We start from the raw sequence: 14,383 nt of genomic DNA on the forward strand, positions 1-14,383 counted from the left end.
TTCTATGCCTCCTCTAACATTCTTGTCTTCCCTAATACCACATATACCCTAACAATCCATGATTTTCCTAATGTCATCTGTCTTTTTGAACTCTTATCTCCCCAAATGTCCTATACTCCTGAGCTCCTGTGCTTTTCAAAATGCCTCATGCCACCCCAAGAAAACCCTGTAGGTCCACAAATGTCTCCCCTCATGCACTGTCACTTCCCTAATTTGGCTGTACCTCAGATGATGCCCTGTATGCTCCTAATTTCCTGCTTCCACAACAAGCCTGTGGTATGTGTCCTCCTTAATGCCCTGTGCCTTCCCAAACACCCTGTGAACTGCCCCCATCTCAGGAAAAAAACACCCTATCTCCTAATACCCTATAATTCACTTAACACCCTCTGCCTCCTGTAACACCACATTCTTGCCAAAGTACCCTATGCCACCCTTCTGTTCTGCACCTCCTCCAACATCCTGTGCCTCCCTTATGTCTCCTCTCACCCACTATGCCTCCCCTAATACCTTAGTCTCCTCCAGAAACCTGTGACTTCCTTTAAATCTGTGTCGTTTCTAATACTCTGTGTCCCATTATACCCTGATCTCCTATATGATAATGCCCCATTCCTCCCATGAGGTCTTGTGTTCCCCTGACATCATATACCCTCCCATTACCCTCTGCCCCTCACCAACAGACTGTTCCTCCCCCAATGCCCTATATCTACCATTTTTGTTATTGTTATTCAGTCGATTTTCAGTCATGTCTGTCTCTTCATGACCCCATTTGGGCTTTTCTTGGCAAAGTTACTGAAGTGGTTTGCCATTTCCTTCTCCAGCTCATTTTCCAGATGAGGAAACTGAGGCAAACAGGGTGAAGTGACTTGCCCAGGGTCACACAACTAGGAAGTGTCTGAGGCCAAATTTGAACTCAGGAAGATAAGTCTTTCTGACTCCAGGCCCTGTAATCTATTCACTGTGCTACCTAGCTGGCTCTGATATCTACCATAAAGTCCTATGTACTCCAATATACTACCACTACCACCATCCCATGCCCTATATCTAGTATTTTATATACATATATATATGAATTCCTATATGTTCATATATATATATATATTAATCTAGTATATTATATATATGAATATATATGAATCTAGTATATTATAAAACTGTATTTCCCCTAATGTCTTTTTTTCTTTCTAGTAGCTCTAACTCTCTGTACTAATTAATCAAAAAATACTTAATAAAGGCCTACTATGTGCTGAGTAGGACAGCTAAGTACTCTCTCCACTGAACCACTTAGTTGCCCCATACAAATATACACAAGGTAAGTGAGATGTAGGGAAGTACCAATGAGGAAATGGTAGTATTTGGGTTGAATTTTGAAAGAAACTAGGGATTCTTAGAGAGAGAGATGAAAAAGGAGTAGATTTTAGGCCTGGAAACAGACAATACAAAAGGTATAGAGAACGACTATGGAATGTCATGTGTGAGGAACAACCAAACTCGGATGTTTGGAGGAAGTATGCATGAATTGTTGTATAAGAAGCTTGGAAAGGTAGGTCAGAGTTAGATGGAGAGGGCTTTACATGCCAAGCAGAGGAGTCTGTATTTGGTCCAAGGAAAAAGGGAGCCATCAGAGATTTATGGTCAAAGGAATAGAATATGGACTGGAGAGAGGAGAGATTTGAGCCAGGGAACCCAAGAGGAGGCTACTGCAGTAGTCTAAGTGGGAGATGTACCTGCTGCTATGCTCTAGGAATCCCTTAATGCTATGACTCCCCATCTAACCCTCCATGCTTCCCTTGACACTGTGTCCTCATAATTCCTCTGATTGCCCTAATGCCTTGAATCTACTATAAGGTATAATACCTTCTTTTCCTTGTATTGCCCTATATCTACCATAATGCCCTATTCTAATGTAGTATCCCCCCAGTGATTTGGGTCATTGAAAATATATGGCTCCCTTAATACTCTGTGCCCTCTCAAATGTCCTGTGCTTCCCCTGATCCTCTGTGATCTCCCAATACCCCATAGCTACCATAGTATCTTATATATTCTCTTAATACTCTTGCCACCCCAAAGTCCTAGTTCCATCAAATAACCTGCATTTATTTATTTTTTTTAAAGCAATTGGGGTTGAGTAACTTGCTCAAGGTTACACAGCCAGTTATTTCTGGATGTGGTGCTAAGTATCTGAGCCCAGATTTGATCCCCAGGTCATCCCAACACTGGGGCTGGTGCTCTTACTTGCTGAGCCTGCCATAACCTTCATTTATTAAGCACCTACTATGTGTCAAGCTCTGTGCTAGGTACTGGAGATACAAAGAATCCCTTCAAGAGAATCCTTTTCCTTAAGGAACTTATATCCCATCAGAGGAGACTATACATATATGCATATATATAGATATTTATATACACACATACATATATATGTACACATATATATATGCATACATAAAATGTATGCAAAATAAATACAAGATAGTTAAATTCAAGGTAGTCAGTAAAAGAATGACATTGGCGGGGTGGGGGGGGGAGGTAAACCTTTATAGAGGAGGTGATGCCTTAGCATTATCTTGAAGTGAGGACTTCTATAAAGTAGAGATGAGAAGAAAGTGCATTATAAACATAGAAGATTACCACAGATGGGAGGCTGTGGGTGAAGAACAGAGAGACTGCATAGTATTGGAAAGGAAATAAAATTTGATGAGTGTGGAAAGATAGGTTGAGGCCAGTTTGTGAAGGACTTTAAAAGTCTAATAGGGGAATTTACATTTGATTCTAGAGACAGTAGGGAGTCACTGGAATTTATTGAAAAGAAAAGTGACAAAGCAAGATCTATGCTTAAAGGAAATCCCTCTGGCAGCTCAATGGAGAATAGAATGGAGTGGGGAGAGACTTGAGGCCCATAGACTTGCAATAGGATTCATGAAAACTGATGAAAACCTAAGCTCCCTTAATACTATAATAGTATAATATACTGAGTATATATATATATATATATATATATATATAATAGTATAATAATATATAATATAAATACTAATAGTATAATATACTGAGAAGAGCTAAGTCTATCATAGTTAATCAATGCACAGTGTTACTGTGTTTGTTTGTTATGTTATTGTACATAGTAACATTGTTACTATGTACAATGTTTTCCTGGTTTTGCTTCCTTCCCTCAGTATCACTTCATGTAAGTTTTCCCAGGAATTTCTGAAATTAGGGCCCCTTTTAGAAAATAAAATAATAATAATAAATAAGGTAACAGCTATATAAGTAGCAAGAAAGGAAATATTGTGGGAATACAGAGAGCAAGATTTGGCAACAGATTGGGACTAGGGAGAGTGAGGAGCTGAGGACAGTATAGTGGATAGTATGGTGGTATCCTCTACAGAAATAGGGAAGTTCAGTAGAACTGTGCTAGGTACTGGAGATAGAAATGCAGGCTGTTTGACTTAGTCAAGAGTTAAGAGAAGGAGGTGGCCAGGTGGCTCAGCGAGTAAGAGCACCAGCTCCAGTGTCGGGATGACCTGGGGATCAAATCCAGGCTCAGACACTCAGCACCACACCCAGAAATAACTGGCCGTGTAACCTTGAGCAAATTACTTAACCCCAATTGCTTTAAAAAAAAAAAAAGAGTTAAGACAAGGCTTCATAGAGGACATAATGCCTGAGCCCAGAAGGAAGGGAACTTGAAAGGTAGTTGTAAAAACTACTTTCTAGATCTGGGGAATGCCTTGTTTCAATTAGAGTTTTACAAAAAAGTAAATCAAGGGAGGGTAAATCCTATAACATAAACAGTTACAGATCAAAATCAATTGATTATAAATAGGATGAATAAGAAAATTATACAAGATCAATTTTAATCTTCTCAGCCTTATGCAAATGCAAAGAAGAAGCAGTCCCTCTTGTGACAAAGGGAATGTTTGTGATGAGGTTAATGGCTTAGTTGGGGACCAGGGTTGGGACTTAGTCTGGGAAGTCCTATAGCCTTCATTGGCTCTCATCACCATTCCATCATTATCTCCAGTTCTAACCATGGCCCTGGTCACCCATCTGAAGTGTTTTGTTAAATTATAAGGCCACAAAATGTTAAAAATTGTTTTTTTTACATGGAATCAGGGAATAAGATATACAAGCAATGGGGTATAGAAATCCATCTTGCCCTACAAGAAAGTAAGGGAGAATGGGAGAGGATATAAGAGAGAACAGATGGGGGAAGGGGTATTCAGTAGGCTTGCTATCTTGAGGTGGTGGGTAGGGGAGAGATGGAGAGGAAATTTGTAACTCAAAACCTTATGGAAATGAATGTTGAAAACTAAAAAAAAATAAATTTTAAAAAGTTATAGGGTCACATTTTGTTGTGGGGTGTTTTTTAGAGGATGTAATACCAGAAGGAAGGGAATTTAAAAGGTAGATATAAAAAGTACTTTGTAGATATGGGGAATGCCTTGTTTCAATTGGAATTTTACAAGAGGGTAAATCGAGAGAAGCTTTCTTTGAGCAAAATTATGTTTTATTAATGGGGGTGCTACCAAGCAACAAAGCAGATCTGTTGGCCCTGCTAGCAGCCAAAAGATCCCAAATTAGAGATGTATTACATTTTCATAAGCATAGAACAAAGAAGAGAGCAAAAAAAATCACCATTGGTTGTAGGACTGATAACATCATGGATTTAGGAAATGATTATTAGTTACATTAAGAAGAGGGCACAAATACATGTGGGAAATCAGGCTCACCCCTCTCTGTCTCTAAGGAATGCTTTTGTGAATTTATGGAGTCCAGCTGCATCTTAAAGTCAGAGATGCCAGACAGGAGTACCAGTCTTGGAGGCACCTGGGCTTAAGATAAAGTCATCTGAAATTTATAAGGATGGGGGCTTAGCATGGGACAAGGTCAACTTAATCTGGTTCTCAGGATAACACACAGATATCACTCCAGCTTCCCAGAATCTGAAGTTACATGATGTAACAAACTTCTCTTGGCAGGCATCATTTTCAGGTGCGTCTGAGATGTTTCCCATGAGAAATTCTTTTACTTAGCAGTGTTTATGGGAGAGCTATAGCTTATACATCCAGCCACAAAGAGGGCAATTGAGAGTCTGAACTTGTGAACTTAGAGACAAAAACAAGGATTAGACTTGTTACATGGAATACAAAATACGGTTACAAAATAGCATCCCTTACAGAGTGGAATAACATAAAATACAGAATAGAAATAACAATTGAATATAAAATGCTAAACCAATATCTGCTCCTTTCAATTCATTATAGGCCAGCTGGATCTATGAACCAAGTTAAGAGAAAAATGGTCATAATCTAAACAGTTACAGGACAAAATCAATAAATTATAAGTAGGATGAATAAGAAAATTATACAGGATCAGTTTTAATCTTCTCAGCCTTATGTAAATACAAAGAAGAAGCAGTCCCTCTTGTGACTAAGGGAATGCTTGCGATGAGGTTAATGGCTTAGTTGGGGATCAGGGTTGGGACTTAGTCTGGGAAGTCCTATAGCCCTCATTGGCTCCCAGCATCATTCCATCATTATGTCCAGTACTAGCCATGACCCTGGTCACTCATTTGAAGTGTGTTAAATTATAAGGCCACATTTTGCTTTTTTTGGGGGGGGGGAGGGGCAATCAGGGTTAAGTGACTTACCCACGGTCACACAACTAGAAAATGTCTGAGGCCAGATTTGAACTCAGGTCCTCCTGATGCCAGGGCCACTGCACCACCTAGCTGGTCCTATAGGGCCCCCTTTTATTTATTTATTTAATACTTAATAGTATTTATTTTTTTCCAATTAGATGTAAAGATAGTTTTTAACATTCATTTTTGTAAGGTTTTGAGTGCCAAATTTTTCCCATCCCTCTATCCCATGACAGCAAGCAATTTAATATAGATCATATACGTACAATCATGTAAAATATATTTCCATATTAGTTGTACTATGAAGGAAGAATAAGAACAAAAGGGAAAAACCATGAGAAAGAAAAAAAGTGAAAATAGTATACTTCAACCTGTATTTAGACTCTATATTTCTTTCTCTGAATGTGGACAACATTTTCCATCGTGTGTCTTAGAATTTTCTTGGATCATTGTATTACTGAGAAGAGCTAAGTCTATCATAGTTAATCAATGCACAGTGTTACTGTGTTTGTTTGTTATGTTATTGTACATAGTAACATTGTTACTATGTACAATGTTTTCCTGGTTTTGCTTCCTTCCCTCAGTATCACTTCATGTAAGTTTTCCCAGGAATTTCTGAAATTAGGGCCCCTTTTAGAAAGGACATCATCAAACCAAAGGATATTCAGAGAAAGTCATCTAAGCTGATGAGGAGACAGAAGCTAAGTGGCATAGTAATTAGAGCTCTGAACTTGGACTTAGGAAGACCTGAGTTCAAATCTTGTCTCAGATATCTACTGACTGTGTGGTCTCGGGCAAATTACAACCTCTCAGCCTCATTTTCCTTCTCAATAAATTGGAGGTAATAATAGCACCTAACTTTGCACTCTGCACACATTAAAGTGCTATGTAAATGCTAGCTATCATTTTTAGTATTATTATTATTATTATTATAACATGGGAGAATTAATTGAAGGAACTGGAGATGTTCCCCACGGGAAAAGAACACTTGGAGTTGAGGTGGGGGACAGTAAAGAGAAAGAAAGGAGAAGATAGGTTGTGATCTCTTTTCAAGTATTTATAGTACTGTCCTGTAGAAGAAGAGGATTAGATTTGTTCTGCTTGGCCCCAGAAAGCAAGACCAGGGACAGTAGGTGGAAGTTTCAGGAGACCAGACAGACTCAACATGAAGACAATTCTAATAATTGCATTACTTTTAGGATTAAAAACACACTCCTTATCCTGGCATTCAAAATCCCCTATCATCTGGTTCCAATCTACCTTTGCAGACACTTCACTCTACTCAACATCATGTTCTAACTAGAAAGAGCTGCTCACTCTTCCCCGATCTCACTTGCCCTCCTATCCTGGTGCTTACACATGCTCTTTGCATCTCTGCCTGTTGAAATCCTTCTCTCCTTCCAAGGCCCATCTCTGCTGTCAACTCCTCCATGAAACTATTCCTGGTCTTCCCAGTTGAAAGTGATCTCTTCCCCTTCCAATTTTCCTAGAGCTCCTTTTCTGGATCTCTCCTTTGCTCTTTCTATTTTTTATTATTGATATTTGTGAATTTCACATGGCCTCTGTTAGATGTTAAGCTCCTTGAGGACAGAGACTGTATTTATATGCATGTTTAATCTGTGATATTCTAGCATAAGTACCATACATACAAAGTGCTTAACCAATATTTAACTGAATCAGATCAAATGACCCCAATGCAGCTTTGAACACTGGTGGTTACTCTATCTCCCTGCTTATTCTCTCTTCTTCTGGTTTCCATGATATTGTTCCCTCTTGGTTCTTCTTCCTATATGGCCCCTCTTCAGCTTTCTTTGCTGCCTCATCATGATCTCCTACCAAAGTTGCTGCCATCTCTTGTGTTGAGAGAGTGTCCTCACGGGTTGAGGAGGGAGGGTCTCTAAGACCAAAATCTGTTCTTGGTTTTCTCCTAATCTCTCCAAAAAGGAGGGAAAATACCAACTCTCCAGTGAAGGGTCCTTTTTATAGGGTATACACATACCAATGGCTCTGAATCACACAATTCAATCAATTCATTCCCAATCCATGGGAGAAAATTCAAGTCTTATATAAAAGTTCATCATTTTATAAGCATATCAGATTGATCAGGGAACTCCTCAGATCATCTCTATTTTTTTTATTCCCAGTCCCTAGCATAGTACCAAGCTCAGTTCATTGTTGAATTGAATTAAAAGTTGCAATTAGCTCTTAAAATCTAGGAGGCCCAGATGGTATGTGAAAGAGAACTAGATTTGAAAATCATAGGACCTAAGTTCAAACACTGGCTCTGCTACATACTACCCTGAGTGAGTCACTTAACATCCATAGGTCTGTGGGCCTCAGTTTCCTAACCTGTCTGTAAAAGCAGGGGCTGGAATAGATAACTTGTAAGTTTTCATCCAACTCTAATCTGGGAGCCTATCATCTTGTGAGCCAAAAGAAGGCATAAAGGAGCTGGACCACTTGGTTGCATGGAAAAAGCACTGGACTAAATGTTAGACAACCAGGCTTGAAGAGCAGGCTCTAACTCTTATGGGATCCTGAGTAAATACCTTCTTCTTTCAGTTTCTTCATTTGTAAAATGAGGATAATCCTTCCATCACCTCTTTCACAGGACTACTGAGAGGTAAAGTGCTTTGTAAACATTAAAATGCTATACAAATATGAGCTATTACCATCATCATTATTCCTTGGCTTACATGATGCTGCACATCCATGGTTCACCTCAGGTGTGTGCTGGTAAATATTGAACAACATGCTCTGAAAAAATATATATGTAGGACACATTTTTAAGTTTAATCTGAATTTTCTCCATCACTTTCTTAAGTCTAGACAATCAATAAAAAAATAAATCAAGCCCTAATTTGTAGCATTTGTCAATTTCTGAAATATAAATGTACACTCTGAAAATTTAATAATTGGCTCTCCTGAGCCACTCTGAGCTGCCTTACCTTCTTTCTCTCTTTATCTGTAGGTATCTTCCAAGGTTCTGTTCTTAGCCTTTTTTTCCCTTTCCCTTGGTGATCTCAACAATTCCCAAATCTATATGTCCAGCCCTAGTCCCTTGTGCCCACCTCTGACTGCCATTGGTATCAAATTCAACAAGTCAAAAACTAAATTCATCCTCTTCCTTCCCCAAATCTGCCTTTTCTTCCAACTCTTTCTTTTGAAGGCACCACAATCCTCTCCAGTGTCCAAGCTAGAGTTATCTTTGGTTCCTCCTTTTCCTTCACACACACATATGATCAGTCAGTTAATCCTCTGGATTTTTTAAAAATACAACATAATATTTTTAAAAATACATCTCTCCCCTCCCTTCCTCTGACTGAAGCCACTCCAGTACAGACCCTACTTCAAAGTCCTTCACTGGGAATACGGTAGCAGCTTTCTAATTGGTGTTCTGGCCTTCAGTTCCACTCTCTCCAATTAATAATCAAATGCTACTTGAATTATCTTCTTAATATTCTTCTCTCACATCACTTGTCTACTCAAAAACCTTCTGTGACTTATAAAAACAAAACACAACATTGACATGCAACTCCATCTTACTTGTCTGGACATCTCAAGTTACTCCCCCTTCCTGTACATTGCACTTCAATCAAACTGAACTCTGATATGTCTGAGTCATCGCCTGTCTAACTACCTTTATTCCACTGGAGCACTTTCCTTCTTTTAAGGTCCTCCACTCAGGTGCCATCTCCACCCCGACATCTTCCCCGATTCTCCCAGTGAAAGTGATCTCTTGTCCAATCACTTTCTACCTTGTGTTACAAATCCTTCTTAAACTATAAGCTCTTCGAGGACAAGGGCTGTACTTCTTTGATCCCATCTCCCAGTAATTAGCACTGCCCCTTGAAATGACTTGGAAACTCTGCATATATTTTATACTTAGTTGTATGTATTTTGGATCTCTCTCTCCCCACCCCACCCCACCCACAGTAGATTGTAAGCTCCTTGGAACTTGTTTTGGCTTTATCTTTGTATCCCAGGGGTCTCAGTGCATTGTGCTGTTCACACAGATGTTTGCTGAACGCACAGCGCACTTACTACTGCCTATAAGAGTCAGTTCACACTGAGAGTGGTTGCCTGGGGGGTAGAGAGGGGACCGGGGGAGGGGGTGAAGGGGATGCTCAGGTACAAGTAAAAGTTGGTGGAGTAGACCAGAGGGAAAGCCAAAATTATGCAAAGGAAACCAGAGAAAAGGGAGGCTAAGTATCGCCCTTTAGAGACACGCAGGCTTCCAAGCCGTACCTGTCTGAGGAGAGCTCGTCTATTCTGTCCTCCCAACCCCCTTGTCTGCACCGGAAGTGCCCCTTGGGGAAGGGCAGGTTCATAGAATTATGGAATGTTAGCGCTGGAAGCAGCCTTGGAGATTCCCCCCCCCCCCCCCCCCCATTTTACAAAGGATAAAACAGGTCCAGGGAAGAGACTTGCCCAAGGTCATACATTTAGTAAGCAATAGAGTTTAATTACTTTATCAGCTCCCCCTCTCCCCCGCCTGCGATTCGCGGAACCCTAGAAGTGGGAGCCCACTAGTAGATGACTTTTCCAGCTCCTTCTACAAACTGAGGACGAAATGAGGACTGAAGAGAGCAAGATACTTGCCCAAGGTCACAGCAGGAAAGTCAGGATTCGAGCCTTGTTTCCCTTTCCAGTTCATTTGGCTGCCCGGGAGAGGAGTTTCACACACATCCGCGATGCCCGCTGTCCACTCTCAATGCCCCCCGCTGCCCTGCCAGTCAGGGCGCCCTGGCCCTGCCAAGGGGCTCCCCCCACCCCCGCCCCGCCCGGGAGGTTACAGACATGACGTCACCGCCCCCTCCCGGAGTCCCCGGCTCCATTTAATGGTCGGGACGCTGGGACCTCGGGGCGCGGGGACAGCACCCAGGCAGCGGCAGCCGAGCAGAGTTCAGTGGAGGAGCCCAGCGGAGACAGCGAAGATGTCCGGGCCCCGGACGCCCAATGAGAGGCCGGCGGGCCCTGGGGGCGTGAAGCGCGGGAGGCTGCAGCAGGAGACAGGGGCCGTGGGCTCCAGGGTGACCGTGGTGCTGGGCGCACAGTGGGGGGACGAGGGCAAAGGCAAGGTGGTGGACCTGCTGGCCACCGACGCCGACGTCATCTGCCGCTGCCAGGTGCGTGCACGCGCGAGGGCTTGCGGGGCCGAGACCTCCCCCAGAAACCGGGGTCGGGGGGACAGCACTCCTCTCGATGGCCTCTATCTATTGGAGACCAGCTCCTTGGCCCCGACTATTCCCAAACCCTTTTCCAAACCCACCCCCAACTCCTGGGACCCCATAACTTCCCCAGGGCCTCCATCTCCTTCCCCCAGAGACCTCCAGAGCCTCCACCCCACCTCCTTCGAACCCTCCGGATCCCCTACCCTTAGGACCCCCACATACCTCCCTAGAGGCCCTCAATCGTGCCTTGAAACTTGGGACTCTATCCTTCCTCAAGAACCCCTTCAAATCTTTTCCTGGCTTTTAGAGATCCCTGAGAATCCCTTCACTGCCCTTCCTCAAACATCAACTACTCCCGTCCCAGAAGACACCACCTACACAGATTTCCACACACATTTCTCTCTTCACCAGGATTCCTCTTATCTTCTTCCTAATTCTGCTAACACCCCTGCTCCATTCCCATACCCTCTTCCCCCTGGACAATCCCTCATAGAACTGTAGAGTTAAGACCATTGGTGAGGAATGTCCCCCATCCCTTTTCTCAGGGCAATCCTCTGGGGGTGGGTGTGGATTGGAGATGGAGGTTGCCCTGCAGGAGTGCCCCCTCCCCAAGAGTGGCCCTAGTCCCAAATAGCCTCCTCCTCCCTTGAGGGTAAAGGATAGGGACAAGGCTGAGGGGGTGGGGTGCAAGGCTGAGCTATAAATAAACAAAAGCCACCAAAGCTACTCAGCTGTGGACACCAGATCCTGAGGTAGGGGGGAGGTGGAGGAGAAGAGGGAGCTGGGACAGTGCCTAGTGTCAGGTATCTGCCTTCCCTTCTCTTACTTCTACACAAACTGGATTTGGAGTTAGGGAGGACCTAGGTTGAATCTTGGCTCTGTTCCTTACCTCTGTAAACTTGGGCAAATTACTTAAGCCCTCTCACCTCAGTTCCTTCGTCTGAAACAAGGTTTATTAAATGACCCTTATGATTCAGTTCTAAAGCCACAGTGCCTCATTTTCCTTATCTCTAAAATAGAATATTTCAGCAATTTAAGCAACATCTACTAAGCACATCCTTGTGCTAAGTGCTTGGGAATATAACAAAACTCTCCTCTTACTGCTTATCGCCACAAAATAGATGTCATGCAAAAGGAGTGAAATAAATAGATGGCATAGTGAATGAAATATTGGATCTGGAGTCAAGAAGACCCTAATTCAAATCCTGCCTAGTACAGGTTAGTGTCTTAGTATGGTGGGTGACCCTAGAGTAAGGTATTTAATCCCTCTATTCCTTAGTTTCCTCATGTGTAAAATAAGGGGTTTGAACTCAAAAGAATTGTAAAGTCCCTTCCAGCTTCAAATGAATGACCCCATAAGATAAGTACAAAGGAGTGAAGGCAAAATTCTCTGAGAAATCTGAAAATGGAGCTATCACTTTCTCTCACTCGGGGGCGTCAGAGTTGACTTCATGGAGGTGGTGGCATTTAAGTTGAGTAGGCCTGGAGTTGTCAATAAAAAGACATTTATTAAGCACCTTCCATGTGCCAGGCACTGGTGCTAACAACTGGAGATACAAGGAGGTGAAAGACAGTCTCTGCCCTCCAGGAACTCAGGAGAGATTTCAACAAATGATCCAATCAACATGCATTTATTAAACCCCTCCTGTGTTCTAGCTATTATGCTAGACAATAGGGACAAAAAATGACAAAAATGAAACTGTTCCTGCCCTCAAGAAGCTTACATTATATGGAGGGAAACAACATATAGAAATAAAAGCAAATACAAAATGTATAGGGATACAGACTGATTGATTTCACAGAGATCTCCCTGATGTGGACACACCTACCAATAAATGGATGCAATTTATAGTCTGGGAGTTGCCTAAAGTACTAAGAGGTTGTATGACCCGCCCAAGGTCACACAACCAATATGAGTCAGAAATGATCCTTAAAACCATGGCTTCCTGGGTCTGTATAAAATAGATAGAAAACACAAAGTAATTTGGTAGATGGAGGCTGGGGAAAACCAACTGCTGGGGGAATCAGAAAAAGGCTAATAATGTAAGAGGTGAAATGGGTCGTGAAGGATGTTAGAGTTAGAAGTGGAGGTGAGAAAGGAATGAATTCCAGGTATGGGGAGCCTGTGCAAAAGGTACAGAGATATAGAGACTGGAGATGGAGGGTTCTGTTTGGATCAGTTTGTTTGGAAAGTAGAATGTGTAAAAGGAATTAATGTGCTCTTATAGGAAGTCTAGAAACCTATATTGGAGTCAGATTGTGAAGGAATTTAAGTGCCAAACAAAGGAGTTTATATTTGATCCTGGAGGCAATGGAGAGACATTGAACATTTTGGGGCAGGGGAGTGACTTGCTCAGACTATGCTTTAAGAATATCACCTTGGCCATTGTAAGGAGGTTGGAGAGGAAAGAGAGAGATTTGAGGTAGAGAACCAATTAGAGAGGACTGCTATGATACAGTAATGTAGTTAGACAGTCAATAAGCATTTATTACATACCTACTATTGCTAGGCACTGTGCTAAGCACTGGGGATACAAAAAAAAAAAAAGGCAAAAGACAGCCCTGCTCCTGAGGAGCTTACATTCTAATGAGGCTCTGGTGATGGAGAGGGTATCCATGAAGCATGGTTTGAATCAAAACAGAGAGATGGGAAAGAGGAAGAGTAGTCTAGTTTGACTGGAATATAGTATGAAGGGGAGTAGTGTGAGGCAAGGTTGGCTATATAGAATCGAAGACTGATTGGACAGCACTGAATACCAATTTATACTTTATTTGATAGGCAATGGGGAGCTGGCAGCTAGGCAGCACAGTAGATAGAGCACTGGGCTTGGAGTGAGGAAGACATCTTCATGAATTCAAATCTGGCCTAAGACACTTACTAGCTGTGTGACCCTGGGCAAGTCACTTAACTCTGCCTCAGTTTCCTCATCTGTAAAGTGAGCTGGAGAAGGACATGGTAAACTATTCCAGTATCTTTGCCAAGAAAATCCCAAATGGGGGTCATGAAGAGTCAGAAATGACTGAAATAATTGAACAACAATGGGGAGCCACTGAAGGTTTTTTTGGTAGGGGAGTGACATGAACAGGGCATGGTACCCAGCACTATGGAGGATACAAAGAGAAATGCAACATCTATCTTCCCTGGTAGAGTTATGGTCTAGTAGCTCTATCTGCTGACTTCTCCTCCGCACATACATACCTTGCTTCTTCTGGCAATACAAACTTTTCATTTCTGGATTTTAATCTTATATTCCATTCCACCAAACCTGTGATTCACAGAATTTTAAAATCACAGTATGTCAGAAATCGAAGGGTCCTAGAATACTGCATAATAGTAACAGTACAATGTATATAGCACTTTAATATTTTCAAAGTACTATACATATATTATCTCATCTGATCCTCACAACACCCCTGCATGGTAGGCACTCCTATTATCTCCATTTTACAGAAGAAGAAACTGAGTCTGAGAGAAAGTGGTTTTCCTGGTGTCGCATCAAAGGCAGAAAGTTTCTGGATTACTACAGGATTCAGATTCAGGTCTTCCTGACTTCTAGTCTGGCATACTTTC

General features: G+C 42.0%; 1 protein-coding gene across 1 annotated transcript in view; it reads left to right on the forward strand.

Moving 5' to 3' along the window:
• Positions 1-10,409: 10,409 nt before the first annotated feature.
• ADSS1 (adenylosuccinate synthase 1) overlaps positions 10,410-14,383 on the forward strand; it is a 90,238-nt gene continuing 86,264 nt past the window's right edge. The window contains exon 1 of the mRNA XM_069103714.1: positions 10,410-10,767. Within this exon, the coding sequence (XP_068959815.1) occupies positions 10,480-10,767 (288 nt within the window). The 5' untranslated portion in view covers positions 10,410-10,479. The remainder of the gene's footprint in view (positions 10,768-14,383) is intronic.

The sequence above is a fragment of the Petaurus breviceps genome, unplaced genomic scaffold (assembly GCF_028583685.1).
Source record: "Petaurus breviceps papuanus isolate PSGF00001 unplaced genomic scaffold, PetGlider_PUasm1.0 64, whole genome shotgun sequence".
In the NCBI taxonomy this organism is placed as follows: Eukaryota; Metazoa; Chordata; class Mammalia; order Diprotodontia; family Petauridae; genus Petaurus; species Petaurus breviceps.